The 26748-nt window shown below is 40.1% G+C and overlaps 1 protein-coding gene across 1 annotated transcript in view; it reads left to right on the forward strand.

Annotated features, from left to right (window-relative positions):
- Window positions 1-26748, forward strand: part of LOC139755399 (uncharacterized) — a 204972-nt gene that overhangs the window by 102416 nt on the left and 75808 nt on the right. The window contains exons 36-41 of the mRNA XM_071673671.1: window positions 46-178; window positions 6453-6582; window positions 10804-10979; window positions 15714-15915; window positions 17932-18055; window positions 19178-19357. Of these exons, the coding sequence (XP_071529772.1) occupies window positions 46-178; window positions 6453-6582; window positions 10804-10979; window positions 15714-15915; window positions 17932-18055; window positions 19178-19357 (945 nt within the window). The remainder of the gene's footprint in view (window positions 1-45; window positions 179-6452; window positions 6583-10803; window positions 10980-15713; window positions 15916-17931; window positions 18056-19177; window positions 19358-26748) is intronic.

Here is a 26748-nt window from a genome sequence, read left to right on the forward strand (position 1 = left end):
TTACAGATACTTTAGAGTGAAGTTTAATGGTATTTGTCACTACAGGTACACTATGACTGTTGAGATATCAAAGGGCAATGTCACAGCTCACAAGAACGTAAGTGTGGAGGTCAGCGAAGGTCAGTGTGCCCTCATCACCACCAAACCCACAGCCACTGTCATCAACCCACTTGAGAGGGTGAGAGGATGGATAGTGAGAGAGAATGAACATGTGTGTGTGTGTGTTTGATCTTATATATATATATATATTTATTTATTTATTTTGCTTTGTTGCTGTCTCCCGCGTTTGCGAGGTAGCGCAAGGAAACAGACGAAAGGAATGGCCCAACCCACCCCCATACACATGTATATACATACACATCCCCACACGCAAATATACATACCCATACATCTCAATGTACACATATATATACACACACCGACATATACATATATACACATGTACACAATTCACAGTGTCTGCCTTTATTCATTCCCATCGCCACCTCGCCACACATGGAATAACATCCCCCTCCCCCCTCATGTGTGCGAGGTAGCGCTAACAAAAGACAACAAAGGCCCCATTCATTCACACTCAGTCTCTAGCTGTCATGCAATAATGCTCGAAACCACAGCTCCCTTTCCACATCCAGGCCCCACACAACTTTCCATGGTTTACCCCAGACGCTTCACATGCCCTGATTCAATCCACTGACAGTACGTCGGCCCCCGGTATACCACATTGATCCAATTCACTCTATTCCTTGCCCTCCTTTCACCCTCCTGCATGTTCAGGCCCCGATCACTCAAAATCTTTTTCACTCCATCTTTCCACCTCCAATTTGGTCTCCCACTTCTCCTCGTCCCCTCCACCTCCGACTCATATATCCTCTTGGTCAATCTTTCCTCACTCATTCTCTCCATGTGCCCAAACCATTTCAAAACACCCTCTTCTGCTCTCTCAACCACGCTCTTTTTATTTCCACACATCTCTCTTACCCTTACGTTACTTACTCGATCAAACCACCTCACACCACACATTGTCCTCAAACATCTCATTTCCAGCACATCCATCCTCCTGCGCACAACTCTATCCATAGCCCACACCTCGCAACCATACAACATTGTTGGAACCACTATTCCTTCAAACATACCCATTTTTGCTTTCCGAGATAATGTTCTCGACTTCCACACATTCTTCAAGGCTCCCAGGATTTTCGCCCCCTCCCCCACCCTATGATCCACTTCCGCTTCCATGGTTCCATCCGCTGCCAGATCCACTCCCAGATATCTAAAACACTTTACTTCCTCCAGTTTTTCTCCATTCAAACTTACCTCCCAACTGACTTGTGTCGGAGGTGGAGGGAACGAGGAGAAGTGGGAGACCAAATTGGAGGTGGAAAGATGGAGTGAAAAAGATTTTGTGTTATCGGGGCCTGAACATGCAGGAGGGTGAAAGGAGGGCAAGGAATAGAGTGAATTGGATCGATGTGGTATACCGGGGTTGGCGTGCTGTCAGTGGATTGAATCAGGGCATGCGAAGCGTCTGGGGTAAACCATGGAAAGCTGTGTAGGTATGTATATTTGCGTGTGTGGATGTCTGTATATACATGTGTATGGGGGTGGGTTGGGCCATTTCTTTCGTCTGTTTCCTTGTGCTACCTCGCAAACGCGGGAGACAGCAGCAAAGAAAAAAAATATATATATATATATATATATATATATATATATATATATATATATATATATATATATATATATATATAAGTTTGTTGAGTATTCCTGGTAAATTATATGGGAGGGTATTGACTGAGAGGGTGAAGGCATGTACAGAGCATCAGACTGGGGAAGAGCAGTGTGGTTTCAGAAGTGGTAGAGGCTGGTGGATCAGGTGTTTGCTTTGAAGAATGTATGTGAGGAATACTTAGAAAAGCAAATGGATTTGTATGTAGCATTTATGGATCTGGAGAAGGCATATGATAGAGTTGATAGAGATGCTCTGTGGAAGGTATTAAGAATATATGGTGTGGGAGGCAAGTTGTTAGAAGCAGTGAAAAGTTTTTATCGAGGATGTAAGGCATGTGTACATGTAGGAAGAGAGGAAAGTGATTGGTTCTCAGTGAATGTAGGTTTGCGGCAGGGGTGTGTAATGTCTCCATGGTTGTTTAATTTGATTATGGATAGGTTGTTAGGGAGGTGAATGCAAGAGTTTTGGAAAGAGGGGCAAGTATGAAGTCTGTTGGGGATGAGAGAGCTTGGGAAGTGAGTCAGTTGTTGTTCGCTGATGATACACCGCTGGTGCTGATTCATGTGAGAAACTGCAGAAGCTGGTGACTGAGTTTGGTAAAGTGTGTGAAAGAAGAAAGTTGAGAGTAAATGTGAATAAGAGCAAGGTTATTAGGTACAGTAAGGTTGAGGGTCAAGTCAATTGGGAGGTAAGTTTGAATGGAGAAAAACTGGAGGAAGTAAAGTGTTTTAGATATCTGGGAGTGGATCTGGCAGCGGATGGAACCATGGAAGCGGAAGTGGATCATAGGGTGGGGGAGGGGGCGAAAATCCTGGGAGCCTTGAAGAATGTGTGGAAGTCAAGAACATTATCTCGGAAAGCAAAATTGGGTATGTTTGAAGGAATAGTGGTTCCAACAATGTTGTATGGTTGCGAGGCGTGGGCTATGGATAGAGTTGTGCGCAGGAGGGTGGATGTGCTGGAAATGAGATGTTTGAGGACAATATGTGGTGTGAGGTGGTTTGATCGAGTAAGTAACGTAAGGGTAAGAGAGATGTGTGAAAATAAAAAGAGCATGGTTGAGAGAGCAGAAGAGGGTGTTTTGAAATGGTTTGGGCACATGGAGAGAATGAGTGAGGAAAGATTGACCAAGAGGATATATGTGTCGGAGGTGGAGGGAACGAGGAGAAGTGGGAGACCAAATTGGAGGTGGAAAGATGGAGTGAAAATGATTTTGTGTGATCGGGGCCTGGACATGCAGGAGGGTGAAAGGAGGGCAAGGAATAGAGTGAATTGGATCGATGTGGTATACCAGGGTTGACGTGCTGTCAGTGGATTGAATCAGGGCATGTGAAGCGTCTGAGGTAAACCATGGAAAGCTGTGTAGGTATGTATATTTGCGTGTGTGGACGTGTATGTGTACACATGTGTATGTGTATGTGTATTTATTACACTTAGCCACTGTCTCCTGCGTTAGCACAAGGAAACACAAAAGAACGGCCCAACCCACCCAAATACACATGTATATACATAAACACCCACACACGCACATATACATACCTATACATTTCAACGTATTCATACATATGCATACAAAGACATATACATATATACACATGTACATATTCATATTTGCTGCCTTTATCCATTTCTATCGTCACCCCACCACACATGAAAAACAGCAACCCCTCCCACAAGGTAGCGCTAGGAAAAGACAACAAAGGCCACCTTTGTTCACACTCAGTCTCTAGCTGTCATGTGTAATGCACATGAACCACAGATCCCTTTCCACATCCAGGCCTCACAAAACTCTCTATGGTTTACCCCAGATGCTTCACATACCCTAGTTCAATCTATTGACAGCACATCAACCCCAGTATACTACATTGTTCCAATTCACTCTATTCTTTGCACGCCTTTCACCCTCTGTATGTTCAGGCCCCGATCGCTCAAAATCTTTTTCACTCCATCTTTCCACCTCCAATTTGGTCTCCCACTTCTCATTCCCTCCACCTCTGACACACATGTCCTCTTTGTCAATCTTTCCTCGCTCCTTTCCATGTGACCAAACCATTTCAAGACATCATCCTCTGCTCTCTCAACCACACTCTTTCTAATATCACACATCTCTCTTACCCTTTCATTACTTACTCGATCAAACCATCTCACACCACATACTGTCCTCAAACATTTCATTTCTAACACATCTACCTCCTCCGCACAGCCCTATCTATAGCCCATGCCTCGCTACCGTATAACATTGTTAGAACCACTATTCCTTCAAACATACCCATTTTTGCTCTCCGAGATAATGTTCTCGCCTTCCACACATTCTTCAATGCTCCCAGAAGCTTCGTCCCCTCCCCCACCCTGTGACTCACTTCCGCTTCCATGGTTCCATCCGCAAAACAAAATCAAATAAAACATCCCATACTCATCCACTCAGCATGACTCCAGATGAAAATACTACCTTCACACTATATACTGAGCTGACACAACATATCCTACATATATTGAAGAAACCTAAATCTCCTCCAGTACAGTACTAGTGGCAATAGGTATCAACAAAGCATTTGACACTGTCCCTGACAGATCCTTTCACAAAAAATACATGACACCACCTTCCACAACACTGAGAAAAAGTTGTTGGCCAAGTTCATAGCCGACCGCCATGCCAGAGTCACTCACAATAGCTTCACCTCTTCCCCCTTAAATAGCACTCCAGACCTTTTGTGCACAATCTCAAGTTAGAATAGATAATAATTAAAAATACTGCAGAAATATTTTTTCTATAAATATTCATTGTAATGATTTAGAAACAAACTCTACAATGGAGTTCCCACAGGGCAAATCTTTGTCCAACTTTTCTAACAAAACCTCCCATTACTTCAGGTAAGCCTCATCATGAAGGTCCTTTCATATGCAGATGACCTAATCTAACCTGACACCACAGCAGCTATGTCAAACATGGAGTTTTACATAACACAATTGGAACAATGGCTCAACCAGGACTGAATGTCTGCTTCTCCACTGAAATCTTCAATCACTCTTTTAATCCAAGACAGACAAGAATCCAGCTCATAACCTCCAGTCTCCCTAAATGGACATTCTTTCCTACTTAGCAAAACACCAACCATTTTAGGCATCACATACAACACACACGTGACATTTACTCCCCATAGTCATCAAGAGATCATCTCACTTTTTTCTTTATAACATATAAATTGCATTAATAGTATCAAAATGATGCATTTTTTCTCAATAATTTTCTTACAGTACTTTTCTTGAAAAATACTTATTGTAAAAATAATATCAAGATAACATAAGTGAAGCTGATGCCTTACAGACATGCCATATGAACTGACTTATTGAAGTGTGTGTGATGAACGATTTATGAGACAACACATATGGGTAATTTGGTGAGTGAAATGGTTTTGGTCATCTTGACAAGACAAAGCAATCGTTTATCTTTGAAAGTTCGCCATAATGTTATTGAAACATTGCTTATTTGAGTAATTAATGTAACAGCTGATTGGGGAGAAGTAAAGCAGTCTCATGAAATGCATAGATTGTGTGGACTAGGAATCTGCTGTGAAGATTTTTTTGTGTGAAACATACTTAAGAACTGGTGATGTATGTAGCATTTTTGGACTTAGAGAAAGTGCTTCTTGGGTTTGATAGATGCATCATGGTAAATGAAAAGTTATTTGAGTGAGTTTTGACATGTAGACAGAGCATGTGTGTGTGTAGGTAGTAGCTGATAAGTAGCCACCAACCAGGGAGGTATATTAATAGTACTACCCACCTGGGTACTGGGAGGGTTAGTGATAGCTGAGTAGTCAGCCAGCACTTCAGTGGTTGTCAAGTTGCACTCCTCTGACCAAGGTAGTTGTCTTTTCTTTCTGCCTCACCTGCACATGGACTGCTGGCATTCTTTCTACAAACATGCAATCTACCCTAGTAATGTACAACACCTGACAACACTTAACTTACACAATTCATACTTCATAACTCTAGATTTTCCTGTGGGAAGTGCTAGGTACTAGTCCTGCCTTTTGGCAAAATGGTAAGTGCAATAGACAGAAGAAGTAGGAACATTAAGCAGGAGTATTAGGTAGAAACATTAGTAAGGAGCATTAGATGCAAGAAGGTTGGAACATTAGATAGGAGACTGTAAACATTATGCTAAAGTTGCCCTCCTGTTAAGGGTGAGATACTAAAGGCTAAGAAGCGGCATTGGAATTCACCAGTTATGGAGACTTTTGCCATGGCCATTCCCTTGAGGGAGTTCCCAGAGGGAAGGGGCAACAGAGATGTAGACAGATAGATAGACAGAGAAGGACAGGAGGATGGTGTGTAGATATTGATAAAAGATTGCCTGTATCAAGAATGTGTGATATCATCTTGGTAGTTTAAAGTTTATGAAGAGAGAGAGAGAGAGAGAGAGAGAGAGAGAGAGAGAGAGAGAGAGAGAGAGAGAGAGAGAGAGAGAGAGAGAGAGAGAGAGAGAGAGAGAGAGAGAGAGAGAGAGAGAGAGAGAGAGAGAGAGAGAGAGAGAGATATGCAAAGGTTGTGGAGCAGGCAGATCAGGAATATGCTGGAGGTAAGGGAATATGGGATGTGACTCAGCACATGTGCACAAATAAGGCCACCATTCATCTGTTCTTAATGAATCTTTAAGAGGGGAGGAAAAACAATCAGTTATAACAAAATGCTGCAGTTACTTACATGTTTTCTTATAATACAGATATGGGTACCAGCCTCTATCACTGGTCCAGCAAACTTAGAAGTGTACTGGATGACAGTTGCTGAACCAGGGTTTTTAGAGGCAAACCTTTTCCATGTGTCATCTGGGAGACGAACCATATTGCAGGCAAGTGGAAAAAGATCAAACTTCATGACTAAATGATGACATTTTGATGTGCTTAATAAAGTTTAATGTATGGAATCTAATGTTATGGACTTCATTGCACTGTGTATATAAAAACCTCCTTTCCCTTCCACAAAAGCAGTATTTCACTGACTGAATGGTGGTATGATCCAACGCCATTAATGATCCAGCTAAGAGAGGTCTTATTAACATTACATATTTTTTTTTATTTATTCTCTTCACCAAAGAAAAATTTCCTGAGAGAATCCTGGTGTTATCCAGACTTTTCTAAAGGCTCCTACAGTCCAAGGTTTCACAACTTCCAGTTGGAGAATTATGTGGACTCCTTTAAAGTTATTAGGTTTTTGATGAGACTGTATTCCCAGTGGTATATGCTCATTAAAGGTAACTTTCCACATGTGGTATAACCTTGAGCAGATGGAGTATGGTAACACAAATTACTGATTCATAATCATAATTGTTTAGATTACTGTGAAGGCATGATAAGACACTGACATGCAAAAACAGTAACTCTCTCCATTTCTCACCATATCTACACCTTTTGTCCTCCAGTACCATCATGGGCACACATAGTCATGAGTGAGTTGGGTGGAGAGATTTAATACAAATGTGAATGTAGGTTTGCGGCAGGGGTGTGTGATGTCTCCATGGTTGTTTAATTTGTTTATGGATGAGGTTGTTAGGGAGGTGAATGCAAGAGTTTTGGAAAGAGGGGCAAGTATGAAGTCTGTTGGGGATGAGAGAGCTTGGGAAGTGAGTCAGTTGTTGTTCGCTGATGATACAGTGCTGGTGGCTGATTCATGTGAGAAACTGCAGAAGCTGGTGACTGAGTTTGGTAAAGTGTGTGAAAGAAGAAAGTTAAGAGTAAATGTGAATAAGAGCAAGGTAATTAGGCACAGTAGGGTTGAGGGTCAAGTCAATTGGGAGGTAAGTTTGAATGGAGAAAAACTGGAGGAAGTAAAGTGTTTTATATATCTGGGAGTGGATCTGGCAGCGGATGGAACCATGGAAGCGGAAGTGGATCATAGGGTGGGGGAGGGGGCGAAAATCCTGGGAGCCTTGAAGAATGTGTGGAAGTCGAGAACATTATCTCGGAAAGCAAAAATGGGTATGTTTGAAGGAATAGTGGTTCCAACAATGTTGTATGGTTGCGAGGCGTGGGCTATGGATAGAGTTGTGCGCAGGAGGATGGATGTGCTGGAAATGAGATGTTTGAGGACAATGTGTGGTGTGAGGTGGTTTGATCGAGTAAGTAACGTAAGGGTAAGAGAGATGTGTGGAAATAAAAAGAGCGTGGTTGAGAGAGCAGAAGAGGGTGTTTTGAAATGGTTTGGGCACATGGAGAGAATGAGTGAGGAACGATTGACCAAGAGGATATATGTGTCGGAGGTGGAGGGAACAAGGAGAAGTGGGAGACCAAATTGGAGGTGGAAAGATGGAGTGAAAAAGATTTTGTGTGATCGGGGCCTGAACATGCAGGAGGGTGAAAGGAGGGCAAGGAATAGAGTGAATTGGATCGATGTGGTATACCGGGGTTGACGTGCTGTCAGTGGATTGAATCAGGGCATGAATCAGGGTAAACCATGGAAAGCTGTGTAGGTATGTATATTTGCGTGTGTGGATGTATGTATATACATGTGTATGGGGGTGGGTTGGGCCATTTCTTTCGTTTGTTTCCTTGCGCTACCTCGCAAACGCGGGAGACACCGACAAAGCAAAAAAAAAAAAAAAGAAAAAGAAAAATCATAATTGAAAAATTATCCTTTTCCTTGTCACAGTAGGATTTTCAGTCGTAAATTTTGTTCAGTTCTTTTACATTTTTTGACATTGAAGAAATTACACTTTTCCTTGCCAGAGTGGGATTTACACAGTTATTGTTAGTTTTGTTCAATTCTTTCACATTTTTTTGATAAGATATCAAAGTCCTCATGCAACTACTGGAACTGAGTGAAGAAATTATTCTACATAATTTCTGTGTAACTAATTTTGTTTTTACATATTACGTGCTTTAAATGTTTACATGTTATTTACACAGACAGGACTATAATACACGAAAGAACAGACAACTATATTTATATCAAATACACTAAACTCATACTCCAAAATTTTTTATTGAAAAACCAACTAAAATGTGAGCACATACATTGGGTATCATGCCCACATGACGCATATGCACTCTGATGTTCTGTGGGTGACTGATATTTTTTCTAGCTGTGGTGGTAAGCTGTTAGTGACATCTATGGATGCTTGGTGGAAGCAAACATCAGATGGGATTCTAAAGAGACACGAAGCTTTAAATTATAATGTCACAGCAGACAGAGGCATGTTCATCAACTGAATAGTAGTTGATAGTAGTTCAAAGGTTAACATAAATCTAAGGTTAACTCTCAAAAGGATTGAAGTCTTAAAATTTTTAGGGGTCCACAGGAATGAGTTTTATCAAAATATTACAAAAATATTGTTTTGAAGAATGGAAAACATTTCTTCCCCTAACCCTTACAGAACCACATCTGAACTTGTATGGGTTCCTTTTTGGAAACATACCCTCATTTAAACTGGAAGGCATGGTTTATTGGTATTAAGCAACAAATAACTGTAATTAGCACCTAAAAATAATCCTGAACTTTCAGTTACCCATTTAACACAAAGGATAAATATATCTGCCCCTTTAAGGACCTTATCCTGAGTTGTAATAATTGCCTTTTCCTATAGTCATTTAAGCTGAATGGCATACTGTATCAATATATAGAGATGTCTAATGTCACAATCACTGGAAAGAATCTAAGAATGTTAGTTATCCTCATATCATGATAAGTGAAGTTATGACCTTGGCAGGTGTGTCACATTGAAGTGCCTATATGACAAACAGATTCTTTTCATTTATATTTTCTCGATATTTCATATTACTTGATAAGACTACAATATTTTTTAGAATAAATTATAATTCTATAAATTATTTTTTCTCATTAAAGCATATCATATGTATCATGGATTTATGGGTAATAGAAAAAGCATAAGGTAAAATTAATAGGAAATCTTTCTAGAAAGTTTGAAGCTTCTATAGTATGTATGGGAAACTGAATGTAGTTGTGAATTTATAAGAAAATTGGTTTATGTACAAGAATGGTGGTATGAGTGACTGATTTGAATTAAAAGTTGGAGTCAGTCAAGTTTTTGTAATGTTTCTCCAGACTGAGAGTCAGATGATGGTGGTGTAGTGCTGAAACATGCTGAAATACCAGAAATTACCACAGTTCTTTTAAACAGATAAAGGTCTGTTACCTGAATCAGTGGAGTTGGGATGAGTGATGGACTGTTTTAATGATATGAGGAGGATCCTGAAAATGAATTTTGGTAAAAGTAAGACTCAAGTTTATAGAAAGATTTGGGATACTATGGTTTAAAATCAATTTGAATGTTAAGGGATTGGAAGTCATGGCTGAGTTGATATGTTTAGGAATTAAGTGCAAAAGTATGGCTGTGGAAAAGCTGAAAAGAAAAGTAGAGCATTGCAAGGGAGAATTACTGGAAATTCGCTGAAAGTTCTGCTGAATGGAGAGAATTTAAGTCCAGCATGTGTACAATGCTTATGTAAAGAATTACTTGTCCCAGCTTTGGTGGGAAGATATGAACCCAAAATTTATACAGGCCAATGATAAATTATGAGGGTTGACAGAGTAAGGAATAGAGATGTGAGAAGGATATATGGTGTGGAGTAGTCATGAAAAAGGGCACAATGATGAGTCTTTAAGGATGGTACTTTCATGTAAGACACATGAGAGATAATGGAATGCCTATGAAAGAGGGGTAGATGGCAGTAAAGATGGATAGAGACAGAGAGAAAATCAGGTAAGTATAGGGATAATTCAGTTGAGGATGCTGAAGGAATGAACTGGCATCATATGCATTGGAAGCATTTTCTGTGTACAACAGTTGTGGATGGAGACATTGGTCTTAACAAATAAATCAGCTCTATATACAAAGTGAAAAACTATCAGGTACTTATTCAAAGATGGAAGTTAGTCTTTCACTTCAAGACACTGAGCAGGGATTAAGGATATATACAATTAATCTGAAAATCTGAATGTACCTGACCTGCCCCATGGTAATATAAGCTGAGTTCATAGTTGATGATAATGGGTGGATAGGTCGAATATTTTTTGTACAGACTTCAGGTATTAACTAAGTTTGTGACCTGGGCAGGGAGTATGCAAGGAATGTGAACATGACCTGGTGCTCAAGCCAGAGGAGGGCAGTTTTCCAGGACTGGTGGGTGGAGCTGCATACAAGTTTCGCATTGTGGTGAAGATGCCTCAGGATATGTTTTGCTTCAGTGAATTCCAGATAAGGACCAATATGCCTCCTGAAGAGGGCACTTTTAAGGTACTTTTAATGGTCTTTTGCAAACTTTATTATGCCTTTTGCTTTTCTTCATGCTATACTTTTTAGCGTCTACCTCTTTTTTTTTTTGTTCAAACTACCCTACGTAGTTTTTGTCTGTTTGAAATTTCTTCTTAGTGATTTATTGCAAGTTACTGGTTTTTCTGATTTTTCATCTTTGTTTAAAGTTTAATTTGATATTTCATATATCTCTAAACTTTCATGTCTCTGTGGACTCAAGTATTTTGTGTTGAAAGAAAAAAAAAACTTTAGTCTGTCTTTCATATGCATGCTTTGGTCCCTAGTGCTATTTGCATTCTTTTTTTTAGTTTTTGAAAATAAAAGTTTGACTAATTTGTTGTCTGATTTGTGTTGACTATAGTGCGCAGGCAAAAATAGTTGTGTACAGAAAATTATATGTATCCTAGAAAAATGTGCTTCTGTCTATCCATTTCCACTATGTTGATATGGTGAGGAAGTTACCAGGTGCATGATTACTAACCTTCTTACACATATGCCAATAATTAATTCTTCTTGGCAGAATGAAAATTGCTAGCTGCTGGGATGAAAAATTTTTGGAAGTACATTTTACTCTAAGTAGAAAGGCCTTACTGGCAATATGGGAGGAATGAAGGGGAAATAGCAGGGGCGAGATGTTAAACCACTGAACAACATTATGTGGTGGCCAGGGAGGGAGGGAGTGGTGGTAGTGAGGGCAGGGTGAGGTGGCCAGGTAGGAAGGGACTGGTGGTGGTGAATGAGGGTGTGGAGGTCAGGGAGGGATGAGTGATGGTGTGCTGAGGAAAGATGTAGTAAATGAAACCAGGTCTGAAACCCTAAAACCAAAAATGCAAAAAGTATAAAAATAATTATGGAATTTAAGAAAATACAGATACTCTTTTATGAATTATTCAAGACATAGATTATAAATCTGGAATGTCATACAAGAAGCAGGACATATTATCAACCATGAAAATCCTCACTTGATTTCTAGTCAAAATCTTATTCAGCTTGAAATAGATACACACACTCAGACATGATCCGTGTGTCTTCTGAGGAAAAACCTTTTGATGACACAAAATCGTATCAACAGTCTGGGCCCAGGCTATAATGTATCATCATTGACTACAGCAGGTGTTGGGAAAGTTTTTGCAATTGAGGGGAATGACAAGGCAAAGTTGCATGCTAAAAGGTGAATTTCTGGGTAAACCAAGCCTTTTCCTTCTTTAACCAGTTCTACTGTTAGTCTTACCCAAAGAACTTTTCAATTCCCAAGTCTGATGGACATATATGAGGACCTTCAAAAGGTTAGCTTTTCAGACTTCTTGGACAGACACCTCATGGTACAGGTGAGGATCCAATTCTTCAGAATCATGTTCTGACACCCATAACAATAGCAACATCTACAAGGAGAGAGGAATTCATTTGGTCCCTTTCATCTTAGGTGGTTCCTCAGGTGGAGTTCTTCATCACCACAACAAATGCCCCGTTACCAACCTTTGTCTTTCTAATGCTTGATAAAAGGGCAGTAACAAGAGCTGCTTTGATCATGGATTAGAACCAAATTTTACCTCTCAATTAATTTCATGACAGAAATTCTTTACAATCATTTGGTTCTTGGGGGTTATGAAATTTCTGTAGCCTCATAGTGGAAAACAAGTTTGATGCTAGAAACTTTCTCAGCTGTGAAATTTCCCCTCAGCTTATACCTAGGCCTCCTTCAGTCTAAGGTCAGCATCCCAACACAACAAGTTGGGTTTTTGAACTTGTATATATGAATTTTCTAAACAAAGTTGGTAAAAATTAGAGATTGTGGAACAAACAGACTGCTCTATGATGTACTTGTAATAAGACAAAATCAATCAATCTAGAAACGCTTTCATTGAAGAATTAAGCTCTGAAATTTCAAACACAATTTGTTTAGCATTCTTTTCTATCCTTTTTCTTGATAAAACAAGACTACTGATACCATTGCCTTATACAACAATGCCTTTCAGGAACCACTGTCCACTGGCATTGGTTTAAGTCTGTCTGAACCTAGTGTACCTAAGAAAAGCTTCTTAGGCTCTTCTCAAGGAGACTTGCTAGTCTCCAATGCTACCTAGGTGGGAGTTAGCAAGAGTGACTTTCCGGAACCATTGTCTGATGGCTTTGGTTTAAACCTGTCTAGACATATTTAGGATAAGCGTCTTAGGTTCTTCTCAAGGGGACCTGCTAGTCCTCATTGTTACTAATGTGGGAGTTGGCAAGGTCTGTAATCAAAAGGATTTTCTGACAACATTGCGGTCTATTGGCTGGGAGAAGGGTTAGCAAGATAAATGTATTCACCAGACATACAAACATTTTCCTTCTCAATGATGACTGCTTGGATTAACATCCCAAACCATTTAAACCTGGGGAGAAAAGAACTGGAAAATGAATGAGGGAACTTTTGAAATGCCCCTATTTTGATTACCTCTTGGAAGATTACTGCTGCAGAATTTCATGCCTGATATCCAGTTAAATCTCGGAGGAAGAATTAATTGAGATCACTAGAGGCTCTTGAAAGGAACAACTTTTTTGTTTCTTTAAGAAGACTCTCAGGAATGATCATCTCATTTTGGATTAAAACTGGTTTTGTTGGCTCATCCTGGCCTGTTTGTTAGAACCTATGATGTCAGAGAGGTAGCTTCTAATAGAGCATCTCTGAGGAATCTTTCCCTATAAGAGATTAACAAGAGGTTTTTGGCTTTCCCTTTTGTTAAAAAGCCCCATCCCACATGTTGAGGATCAATCTTTCTTGGTGCTCAGCTTGCTACCCCTAGGGAAGAGGTTTGCTATTGTGCTACTTGTCACTTTTAAGGTGCAATGTTTGTCATAATTTTCTGTTACTTAAAAAAATTTTCTCTAATCCTTTCCTTCTATGTTGGTATGCTTTCAAGTTCACAAGATAGACTGACCTTGGAGAAAGGGGTTAGTTCTGAAGAATATAAAACTGTTCCTTTCTGGGGCAGTAGTCTGTAAGCAAACCTTCCAGGTTGACATTTCTCACCCTTCGTTCCTATTTTTTTCATAAACCTTTTCTCTTAACCAAAGGTAACCATCATTGGTGTGATATCTGTATCCAAGAATTATGAGGCAACCACACGTGACAAGAGTTTCATCTGGTGGGATGATAATGTCATCACTATTGATTGGCAAAGTGGAACCTATAGCAAGCTTTAGGCTGAAACAACTTAATGATACTTAGTAGGGAGTTAGATGCTTACACATCACCAGAAAGTAGGGGATTAGAAGTTTCTAAACCCTACAGGATCTTAGAGAATGTCTTATGCTCATGGAATACCACCTCAGAGAGACATCAATTATCATTCTTCAAGATTCATCTTTTCAGTAAGTGAAGATAAGAACATAGGTATCTAATTCAGCTTACATGTTTCTTCCTGTCCCACTCCTTAGTGTGCTTCAAGGAATACAGCGGACCACAGAAAAATGATTTTTTGGAATATTTTGGGCTGTCTGAGCAAATGAGCTCATTTTGACTCAATCTGTGAAGGTTAGAAGTAGCTGATTTAGGTTTCGTTTGACTGAAAAGACTTCTAAAGCACATAAAAAGAGAAAAAAATGCAAAGAATGATTTCACAGAGGTCAGGAAATCTTCCAATAGGCTGATTCTGGGAATACACTTTTGTGGTTAGAGTTGTGTTAATTACTATCACTTACCAGTCTTTTGTGCTAGTGATTAGGCCACTGAATACCTTTTTTGGAACTAAACCTGAAATTTCCAGCATACCCTCCCAGTATGGTTTGTCTTAACTCAATGAAAGACCTTTGTAAAGCAGAGAGTTGTTTTCTGCAGGTCTTCAGTTTTTTCTAATGTTTGTTAAGTTCCTGTTAAAAGTCTCAGCTTGTTTTAAAATAATCACCTATTTTTCAATCCTACTTCATGTAAGCATTACAAAAAGTTTTGTCTATAGTGGCAGAATGCTTTAGTCTTGCTAATTTTACAATTCTGATTTTTATACTGTTATGAGTGGTGTAGCCATAGTAAAACCTTTTTAATGTGTGATGAATTACTGCCTTTGAAACTGCAGTTTACTCAGTATCTCAAATTTTGTAGCTGTGTTCCTATTCATTGACAGTGTTAAGTGGAAGGTATGACAGTGAGGCAGTTATTATCTTTCAAACAAAAAATTCTTTTTAGGAACTATTAAGTTTTATTCCTTACACAGTAATCAGATTTACACATTCATTTGTCCGAAGGTATATCAAAAGAACCTTTGGAATCGCCTGGACACTGAGAACTTGCTGATAAAGATCAAGAGAAAGGAAGGGCCCCTTACTTTCTCTTGATCTTCGTCAGCAAGTTATCAGTGTCCAGGTGATTTCACATGTTCTTTTGATATTCCTTCAGATAAGTGAATGTGTGTATCTAATTCCTGTGTGAAGAATAAAACTTAATAGTTCTTGAAGAGATTTTTGTTTTAAAGATAGCTTCACTATCATGAATGTTGTTCGTTATCTAAAGTTCATATCAAAAGTTTGTTGAAGCTCTATACAATTTGGTTATGTGAAAAGCCTTATTGCTCTACTAAGAAGAATTTGTTGCTCTACTAAGAAGAATTTGGCATATCTTGCATTAACTATTAAATCCTCATGAAAACAAGAACATACTTTTTATCATAACTAGTTTCTAAGCCTGCATCATCCATTAATGGGCTGCAAAACTGCTTTACTTCCTGGTTCCTCCTCTTGCAGGTGTCACCAGACTCTGGGACTGCTCTTGTTACCAAATTTACGTTCAGCATCTCAGACTGGTATGATTCTTCTGAGGACCTTCCCTTGACCATCTCCTTTGGATATCACCCAGAAATTGCAAATAATAATGGAGAGCTTCCTGTCACTTGGCCCTTCACCACTACTGATGAAAACCCCTCTACAGATCTCGTTCTCCCAGCAAGTGTGTGTGAATTGCACTAAGTTACTATCCGTCTTTACCAAGGTGTTTGTAAAAGATTGTTAAACACTTTCATTCACGTAACAAATAGGAGCCATGTTTTGTATACTTTAATAACTCCCTGCATGAGGATGGAGAGTCTAGCATGATAACCAAGGTGTAACATAATACTTAGTAAATGATGGATTAAGAAAATAACTTAAGCATGTATGATTAATAACTTAAAATTACATGTGAGGAAATACTTACAATGATCATAAGACAGATAATGACCATGGAACAAGAACTCATTAACAAATGGGGAAACTAAGCTTATAGTGTATTGTACATGGTGGGAATTAATGATTGACACACAATACCAGTACATTTGAGGGGGATAAGGTAAGGGCATACTGCAAAACAGGTACCTTTATAACAGTATATACAGTAAACTTACTGACTGGTTGATCTACCTTTGCCAACCTGTTGTCATTAACTGAGACAGATCCATGTGCACGGCCCCTTGATAAAGGAAAGGCATGGCTAGCCTGAGTGAGCAATGAGCAGACTCTGATACCCAAAACTAATGTGGTTTCATACGTTCCCTACACCCATGAGTTGGCCTTGCTTGGTTCTCACTTCCCAGTAAGGAGGGGAGGGTTTTGCTAGTCTCGTCATAGGGTTTTGGTGCCAAACACCATGAGGCCTGTCACCAAACAGCATTCGACACCATACTGTATGAAAAGGTGATTAAGAAGCTGGATCATCAGGCAGGAATAAGGGGAAAACACCTTCAATGGACAAAAGATTACCTCAAAAAAAGGGAGCAGAGAATGCATATTAAAGGAGTCTTTTTCTAAATGGGTTGAGGTGACCAGCAGAGTGCCACAGGGTTCACTTCTGGGACCAATACTGTTCTTGAACTAAGTAAATGATTTGCCTGATTATAGGCTCCTACCTGGATATGTCTGCAGTTGATGTTCCAGTTATGCGGGGGAACTGAGAAGCAAGAAAGATTGCATCGACTTACAGGGGAACCAAAATAGACTCCAAAGTTGGTTGAACAGATGTTTTACAAAATTCACATGTGCAAATGTAAAGTAATGAGGATAGGACTAAGTGAGAGAAGGCCTCAATATAATTTTCATTAAACTGGAAATAAGCTTCAGGATTCTGTAAAAGAGAAGGACTTGAGAGGTGACTTCTTCCCTGAGTTCCATGTTAGAGCGATAGCTAGAGAGAAACTCTGTATGCTGGCAAACATCAGAATACCCCATCAAGTATATGGATAAGGATATATTTAGCAAACTATTCAAGGAAAAGGAAATATTTATCAAGCTATTCATGGATAAGGAAATATCTAGAAAGCTATTCATGGATAAGGAAATATTTAGCAAGCTATTCATGGATATGGAAATATTTAGCACGCTATTCATATCTTACGTAAGGCAAAAACAAGAATATGCTTCTTGGGTTTAGTCATAACTTCTAAAGAAGTACAAAAGGTTACAGGAAAAGGTCCAGAGGAGGGCACCAAATACGTAATTACACAGAGGTAAATGTGGGGTTCAGAGCTACAGATGAACTTTCAAAGCAGGTGCTTTAAAAAGTGGGATATGGGCTATATTGTTGGTATGAACTTCAGACAAAATTGCTGCGAAATCTTAATACATATGAGATGTGAGGGTAGATACAGAGTAAGAGCAGAGGCAAGGTGGAAGGACAATAAGAAAATGCACAAATGTTCTAAAGTGGTGCTTCACCCTAGAAATCTGTAGAACCACTCATTGGTCATTAGTTTCTGAGAAAACTTTGCATATGCCAACAAGCTGTTCAGCAGGAAATGGTATGAAGCACACAAAGATAGACATGTCTTCATGTAACATTTTACTACATCCTGTAAGTTTCATATCAAATCTATTAATGTAAGTTATTTTGGATAATCCATCAACTCCCATTAAAAGAAACTTCATCTTCATCATCATGTTAGGAGTTCCTTCCAGTCATAAGAGTATTATGTCCCCAAACATGTCCTCCCAGAGTTAAACCAGACAAGGTTGACACCGCTAGTGCGAGCCTGTGACATCCATGGAAGCTGCACTATCAAGAAGGGACGTATGCTTACCATCAACCTCCCCACCCAGCTGTCTCAAGGAACTCTGAGGTGAGTAAAAAGGCAGTACCAGTTATATTCAGACCTGCTCAGTGAGTCAGTAAAAATAGATCTGTGGTTCAGATAAATCACAGTTACAATGATTAAGGAGTACAAGTTGCACCCTCTACCCACATTTGGGTCAATGAAGGATAAGAGCTTAAAAGCACCACCTGCCTACTCTAGTGAGCAAAGTGAGCAACTAGGTAAAACCCCTTCTGTTTTGACTTCCTTAGTTGAAGGAGCAGAAAGCACTACTATCTGATCATGAGTAAAAATATGTATAAAGAAATCCTTTGTCCTATTTGGATGACTTACTAGCGAGCCATTTTCTATGGTGAGCAGCAAGAAAGAATAAGCTATGTATGGTACTGCACATGTGGATAACAAGCTATAAACTTTCATTTCCAAGCCTAAAGAGGCGTAAAATTTCTTAAATAAATCACTCATGTTACAGGCTCTGACATATTCATCACAATTGTTCTCTTCTCAGACTGAAAGGGAAACTTCAAATTTTTATCAAGCTTTATTCGTTAAATACTCACACATTCACACACACACACATATTTTATTCTAATCTTTTTTATCATACTTGATTGCTGATTCCCTTGTCAGTGAGGTAGTGCCAGAAAATAGACAAAGAATGGCCCATCCACACACAAACACATACATATCAACACATATATACATATACATATATAACATACATATACACAGACCTATGGTTCTATGACCTATGGTTCCACCCAGTAGATATGGCCAGCTTCTTGAATGATAGAGAAAGTACATATAGGAAGGTAAAACTCCTAGGGTAGGAAGTAAGTGTTTGTGTACAGAAGTTGGCAGTGCCATACTTCATCTGCATATGGGATATCAACTTGGAAAAGGCTGTTTTATTGTCAAAGAACAAAAATGAGCACAGTCTGATCAAGGGCATTCTTGTTCTAAATAGACCCATCATTTCCCTACTCCTGCATGGAGTGTACCAATGGAGCTGAAGGAACCTCATGCAGGAGTCTTATAGTTGTATAACAGTAGTATATATAAGTTTGCATTATGAAGTAGTGATAAGATATGAGTTTTGTACATGCAAGATATTTAGAAGCATCTTTTGACTCCAAACATTTTGGACAGAACCCTTGGCAGGAACTTTGAAGAACTTATGAGTGATGATGAAATGACCAAAGCAGCTCTTGACACTGTCACAGACCAGCTGTCAACACTGACAGCCATGGGTTGGTATCCCAAGGCAGTGGACCTCAAGCGTGTAGTAGAGAATGTCATCGAGAACAAGTTGAACACTCTTTCTCCAAGGTAGGTTTATGATGAATCCTATGCTTAATTGGTAGCTCTTCTTTTATTGTTTGGGATTTAATATTAGACCTTTTATTTGAAGAGCAGGCACAATCACTTAACATCTTCATGAACTAATCATGTTGCAAATGGGCCATATGTGTTTGATACCGTCCAAGCATATATCACACCACAATGGTGTCTAACTGGAAAAGAAAATCTGCTAAAAAGTAGTTTTGGCTTTTTAAGTTGATGATGCCACTTTTACATGGTTCCCTCTGGAAATTCTAATCTAACAACTAAACTAATATTTTGGGGAAGTATTCACAATATAAATACATAATCATTGCTCATAATTACAACACTTACAAAAGTTGTTCAACTGATATGCCTATCTGTCAAATGGGTAGCCTAATAGCAGCCTTTAAGTTCAAAATTCAACAGAAAGAACATAATACTAGATAGATCTTCATAATTTACAGTACCAGAGTTCCCATTGGCCATGATCAGAACCTGAGAAAGAGGCTGAATAAGAAAGATACAAAGAAATCTGGTGAAGTGTAAGGGTAATGGATGGCTGGAATAGTCGAAGCAAGGAGACTATAAATCATGGTAACTTACAAAGATATAAAAAATCTTCCTGAGAATATAAAAAGTACTAAAGCTGAGGCCCCATGAATGTAAAACTTTCTGTGATGCACAAACAGGTAAAACATAGGTGCAGGGAGAGCTCCACAGTCCTCTGTCACAATGTCTTCTACCTAAAAGCTTTTCAGGTGGGTTAGAGTATTTACCAAGTTGAGGGAATGGTCATTGGAGTTCAGGATAAGATTCTATATGGAGAGGATTGTTTTTTTGCTCTGTGGAGAAACTTGAGGTTAGAAAGATGAAGTGACAATCTACAGAAAAGTTGATGGTGAAGTCCACACACATTTTCAAGGTACATACATACTGAATAGTGAGTGCAAGGTATGTCCTCTTTCCTGTTGGAAATAATGATGTCCTTGTTGGCAAAATTGGCTGTTACATTCCTTATGATAGTTTTGGTTTTGAAATTTGAAAAATCTTTACACTCTGGGATGGCATACTGTGAACAATGTGAATACTTAGGATACTCTTGAGAAAAATAAGGGTTAGAATCATCTAACCATATGACTTTCAGGTGGGGACCACTGGCTTTCCCCATCTGATGTTTCTATCCTCCCAATCAAGGTAGTGGCAGCTCCCTTGTTCTAGGCCCACCTTTGGTCAATAGAAGATAACCACAGGGCAGTGAGGTTATTGCTAATGTGGATTTACTGACTTGCCAAGGGGCAGGTCCTAGACCAAGCAAGGTTGCCACCACAGGATGAGTGATTTAGCAGTGGCTGAGTCGAATATCTCACCAGTTTCATCAAGCTCACAGAACTTTCTGACCCTAGGGAAGAATAAATATTTAACTGATTCCTATTTGTCAAAGTGTAATTCTGAATTAATATTGTAAAGTCTCTATTTGTATGTCTAGTCACTTAGTAGCACATGCCCCATTATAAATTTCTGGTTGCATATATGCATTTTTCTTGTTATGTAACAAAGTAGAATAATCAATTTCATATTTCTCCACAATATTCTATCTCTTTTACATAAATATTTACACCTTCCCTGAACCATTTATGTGAAAAGTTTTAACTGCTCATCAATGACTGTGCTTTAGGTACCTCTTCTTTTCTAAACACTCACCATTCCTCTGCTTTTTCCTTTTTCTCCCCTTTGGACTCCATTCATATCCATCCACATTTTCTTAACATTTGGAATCATTCTCTCTCTCTGTTTTCATTATCTAAATGTTTAACGGAGGGATGCTTTCCTGCTATTTACTCCACTCTTGAATTTCTTTTATGAAAGGCAATAAATACAGCATACCAATTTTGATGCCTTGTGATTGCGAAGATATTTTGGTAGAGTATTTCTGCATTTTCCTTTCCTTAGAGTCTATTAAGTATCTACAGTATCTATTTATTTATTTATTTTGCTTTGTCGCTGTCTCCCGCATTTGCGAGGTAGCGCAAGGAAATAGACGAAAGAAATGGCCCAACCCACCCCCATACACATGTATATACATACACGTCCACACATGCAAATATACATACCCATACATCTCAATGTACACATATATATACACACACATACACATACATATATACACATGCACACAATTCACACTGTCTGCCTTTATTCATTCCCATCGCCACCTCGCCACACATGGAATACCATCCCCCTCCCCCCTCATGTGTGCGAGGTAGCGCTAGGGAAAGACAACAAAGGCCCCATTTGTTCACACTCAGTCTCTAGCTGTCATGCAATAATGCCCAACACCACAGCTCCCTTTCCACATCCAGGCCCCACACAACTTTCCATGGTTTACCCCAGACACTTCACATGCCCTGATTCAATCCATTGACAGCACGTCGACCCCGGTATACCACATCGATCCAATTCACTCTATTCCTTGCCCGCCTTTCACCCTCCTGCATGTTCAGGCCCCGATCACTCAAAATCTTTTTCACTCCATCTTTCCACCTCCAATTTGGTCTCTCACTTCTCCTAGTTCCCTCCACCTCTGACACATATATCCTCTTGGTCAATCTTTCCTCACTCATTCTCTCCATGTGCCCAAACCATTTCAAAACACCCTCTTCTGCTCTCTCAACCACGCTCTTTTTATTTCCACACATCTCTCTTACCCTAACATTACTTACTCGATCAAACCACCTCACACCACATATTGTCCTCAAACATCTCATTTCCAGCACATCCACCCTCCTACGCACAACTCTATTCATAGCCCACGCCTCGCAACCACTATTCCTTCAAACACACCCATTTTTGCTTTCCGAGATAATGTTCTCGACTTCCACACATTCTTCAAGGCTCCCAGGATTTTTGCCCCCTCCCCCACCCTATGATTCACTTCAGCTTCCAAGCTTCCATCCGCTGCCAGATCCACTCCCAGATATCTAAAACACTTTACTTCCTCCAGTTTTTCTCCATTCAAACTTACCTCCCAACTGACTTGACCCTCAACCCTACTGTACCTAATAATCTTGCTCTTATTCACATTTACACTTAACTTTCTTCTTTCACATACTTTACCAAACTCAGTCACCAGCTTCTGCAGTTTCTCACATGAATCAGCCACCAGCGCTGTATCATCAGCAAGCAACAACTGACTCACTTCCTAAGCTCTCTCATCCACAACAGACTTCATACTTGCCCCTCTTTCCAAAACTCTTGCATTTACCTCCCTAACAACCCTATCCATAAACAAATTAAACAACCATGGAGACATCACACACCCCTGCCGCAAACCTACATTCACTGAGAACCAATCACTTTCCTCTCTTCCTACACGTACACATGCCTTACATCCTCGATAAAAACTTTTCACTGCTTCTAACAAGCCTCCCACACCGTATATTCTTAGTACCTTCCACAGAGCATCTCTATCAACTCTATCATATGCCTTCTCCAGATCCGTAAATGCTACATACAAATCCATTTGCTACAGTATCTATGTGACAAAAATTCATTTTTTATAATTATCCCAGGACTAATTTCTATGAAAGAATCCTGGTGTTACCCATGACCTTTCTAATGCCTCCTCCAGTGCAAGGCTGCACTAATTCCAGTAGCAGGAAAATGTAGATTCCTTTGGAGTGAGAAGTTCTTTGATAAGACTGTACTTCCATTGGTACAACCTCACCAAAGGTGGCTTTTCACTTGCAGTGTAACCTCAAGCATGCAGAGTCTGGTAACATCTGTAACCAAATTGAGAGTAATGTGCTGGGCAGGTCTAAGGGCTGAATGGATTGGTAGCCCTCCACTTGCTTCTGTATGTTCTGCTAGAGCTTAATGAAAGCAATAGGGGAACCTTCGGTTATATAATTAGCCCTGGCGACTGATAGGGGAAAGAGTGGGGGGCTAGAAATCCTCCTCTCTCGTTTTTAATTTTCCAAAAGAAGGAATAAAGAAGGGGGCCAAGTGGGGGTATTCCCTCTAAGGCTCAGTCCTCAGTCCTCTGTGGATCAGGTGTTTGCTCTGAAGAATGTATGTGAGAAATACTTAGAAAAACAGATGGATTTGTATGTAGCATTTATAGATCTGGAGAAGGCATATATTAAGGTTGATAGAGATGCTTTGTGGAAGGTTTTAAGAATATATGGCATGGGAGGTAAGTTGCTAGAAGCAGTGAAAAGTTTTCACCAAGGATGTAAGGCATGTGTATGAGTAAGAAGAGAGGAGAGGGCTTGGTTGCCACTCAATATCAGTTTGCGGCAGGGGTGCATGATGTCTCCAAGGTTGTTTAATTTGTTTATGGATGGGGTGGTTAAGGAGGTGAAAGCAAGAATTTTAGAGAGAGGAGCAAGTATGAAGTCTGTTATGGATGAGAGGGCTTGGGAAGTGAATCATGTGTTGTTTGCCTTTGTACAATGGCACTATGCAAGCATTCCGCCAATCCTCAGGCACCTCACCATGAATCATACATACATTGAATAACCTTGCCAAACCAGTCAACAATACAGTCACCCCCTTTTTTAATAAATTCCACTCCAATACCATCCAAACCCGCTGCCTTACCGGCTTTCATCTTCTGCAAAACTTTTACTACCTCTTCTCTGTTTACCAAATCATTCTCCCTAACCCTCTCACTTTGCACACCACCTCGACCAAAACACCTTATATCTGCCACTCTATCATCAAACACATTCAACAAACCTTCAAAATACTCACTCCATCTCCTTCTCACATCTCCACTACTTGTTATCACCTCCACATTAGACCTCTTCACTGAAGTTCCCATTTCTTCCCTTGTCTTATGCACTTTATTTACCTCCTTCCAAAACATCTTTTAATTCTCCCTAAATTTTAATGACACTCTCTCACCCCAACTCTCATTTGCCCTCTTTTTCACCTCTTGCACCTTTCTCTTGACCTTCTGCCTCTTTCATTTATAAATCTCCCAGTCATTTGCATTATTTCCCTGCAAAAATTGTCCAAATGCCTCTCTCTTCTCTTTCACTAGTAATCTTACTTCTTCATCCCACCACTCAATACGCTTTCTAATCTACCCACCTCCCATGCTTCTCATGCCACAAACATCTTTTGCGCAAGCCATCACTGCTTCCCTAAATGCATCCCATTCCTCCCCCACTCCCCTTACCGCCTTTGTTCTCACCTTTTTCCATTCTGTACTCAGTCTCTCCTGGTACTTCCTCACACAAGTCTCCTTCCCAAGCTCACTTACTCTCACTACTCTCTTCACTCCAACATTCTCTTCTTTTCTGAAAACCTCTACAAATCTTCACCTTCGCCTCCACAAGATAATGATCAGACATCCCTCCAGTTGCACCTCTCAGCACATTAACATCCAAAAGTCTCTCTTTCGTGTGCCTATCAATTAACACGTAATCCAATAACACTCTCTGGCCATCCCTCCTAATTACATACGTATACTTATGTATATCTTTCTTTTTAAACCAGGTATTCCCAATCACCAGTCCTTTTTCAGCACATATATGTACAAGCTCTTCACCATTTCCATTTACAACACTGAACACCCCATGTACACCAATTATTCCCTCAACTGCCACATTACTCACCTTTGCATTCAAATCACCCATTACTATAACCCAGTCTCGTGCATCAAAACTACTAACACACTCACTCAGCTGCTCCCAAAACACTTGCCTCTCATGATCTTTCTTCTCATGCCTAGGTGCATATGCACCAATAATCACCCATCTCTCTCCATCCACTTTCAGTTTTACCCATATCAATCTAGAGTTTACTTTCTTACACTCTATTACGTACTCCCACCACTCTTGTTTCATGAGTAGCGCCACTCCTTCCCTTGCTCTTGTCCTCTCACTAACCCCTGACTTTACTCCCAAGACATTCCCAAACCACTCTTCCCCTTTACCCTTGAGCTTCGTTTCACTCAAACATACTACCTACCTCTCCTGTCTTCTCATCTTGGTTACATCCACACACATTTAGACACCCCAATCTGAGCCTTCGAGGCGGATGAGCACTCCATGCATGACTCCTTCTTCTGTTCCCCTTTTAGAAAGTTAATATACAAGGAGGGGAGGGTTTCCAGCCCCCCACTCCCATCCCCTTTAGTCGCCTTCTACGACATGTGAGGAATGCCTGGGAAATATTCTTTCTCCCCTATCCCCAGGGATAGGGGAGAAAGAATACTTCCCACGCATTCCCTGCGTGTCGTAGAAGGCGACTAAAAGGGGAGGGAGCGGGGGGCTGGAAATTCTCCCCTCTCGCTTTTTTTTTTTTAATTTTCCAAAAGAGGGAACAGAGAAGGGGGCCAGGTGAGGATATTCCCTCAAAGGCCCAGTCCTCTGTTCTCGACGCTACCTCGCTAATGCAGGAAGTGGCAAATAGTATGAAAGAAATATATTTCTTTTTTTTTTTTTTTTGCTTTGTCGCTCTCTCCCGCGTTTGCGAGGTAGCGCAAGGAAACAGACGAAAGAAATGGCCCAACCCAACCCCATACACATGTATATACATACGTCCACACACGCAAATATACATACCTACACAGCTTTCCATAGTTTACCCCAGACGCTTCACATGCCCCGATTCAATCCACTGACAGCACGTCAACCCCGGTATACCACATCGCTCCAATTCACTCTATTCCTTGCCCTCCTTTCACCCTCCTGCATGTTCAGGCCCCGATCACACAAAATCTTTTTCACTCCATCTTTCCACCTCCAATTTGGTCTCCCTCTTCTCCTCGTTCCCTCCACCTCCGACACATATATCCTCTTGGTCAATCTTTCCTCACTCATTCTCTCCATGTGTCCAAACCATTTCAAAACACCCTCTTCTGCTCTCTCAACCACGCTCTTTTTATTTCCACCATCTCTCTTACCCTTACGTTACTTACTCGATCAAACCACCTCACACCACACAATGTCCTCAAACATCTCATTTCCAGCACATCCATCCTCCTGCGCACAACTCTATCCATAGCCCACGCCTCGCAACCATACAACATTGTTGGAACCACTATTCCTTCAAACATACCCATTTTTGCTTTCCGAGATAATGTTCTCGACTTCCACACATTCTTCAAGGCTCCCAGAATTTTCGCCCCCTACCCCACCCTATGATCCACTTCCGCTTCCATGGTTCCATCCGCTGCCAGATCCACTCCCAGATATCTAAAACACTTCACTTCCTCCAGTTTTTCTCCATTCAAACTCACCTCCCAATTGAATTGACCCTCAACCCTACTGTACCTAATAACCTTGCTCTTATTCACATTTACTCTTAACTTTCTTCTTTCACACACTTTACCAAACTCAGTCACCAGCTTCTGCAGTTTCTCACATGAATCAGCCACCAGCACT

Source organism: Panulirus ornatus, chromosome 19 (assembly GCF_036320965.1).
Source record: "Panulirus ornatus isolate Po-2019 chromosome 19, ASM3632096v1, whole genome shotgun sequence".
Taxonomy (NCBI): domain Eukaryota; kingdom Metazoa; phylum Arthropoda; class Malacostraca; order Decapoda; family Palinuridae; genus Panulirus; species Panulirus ornatus.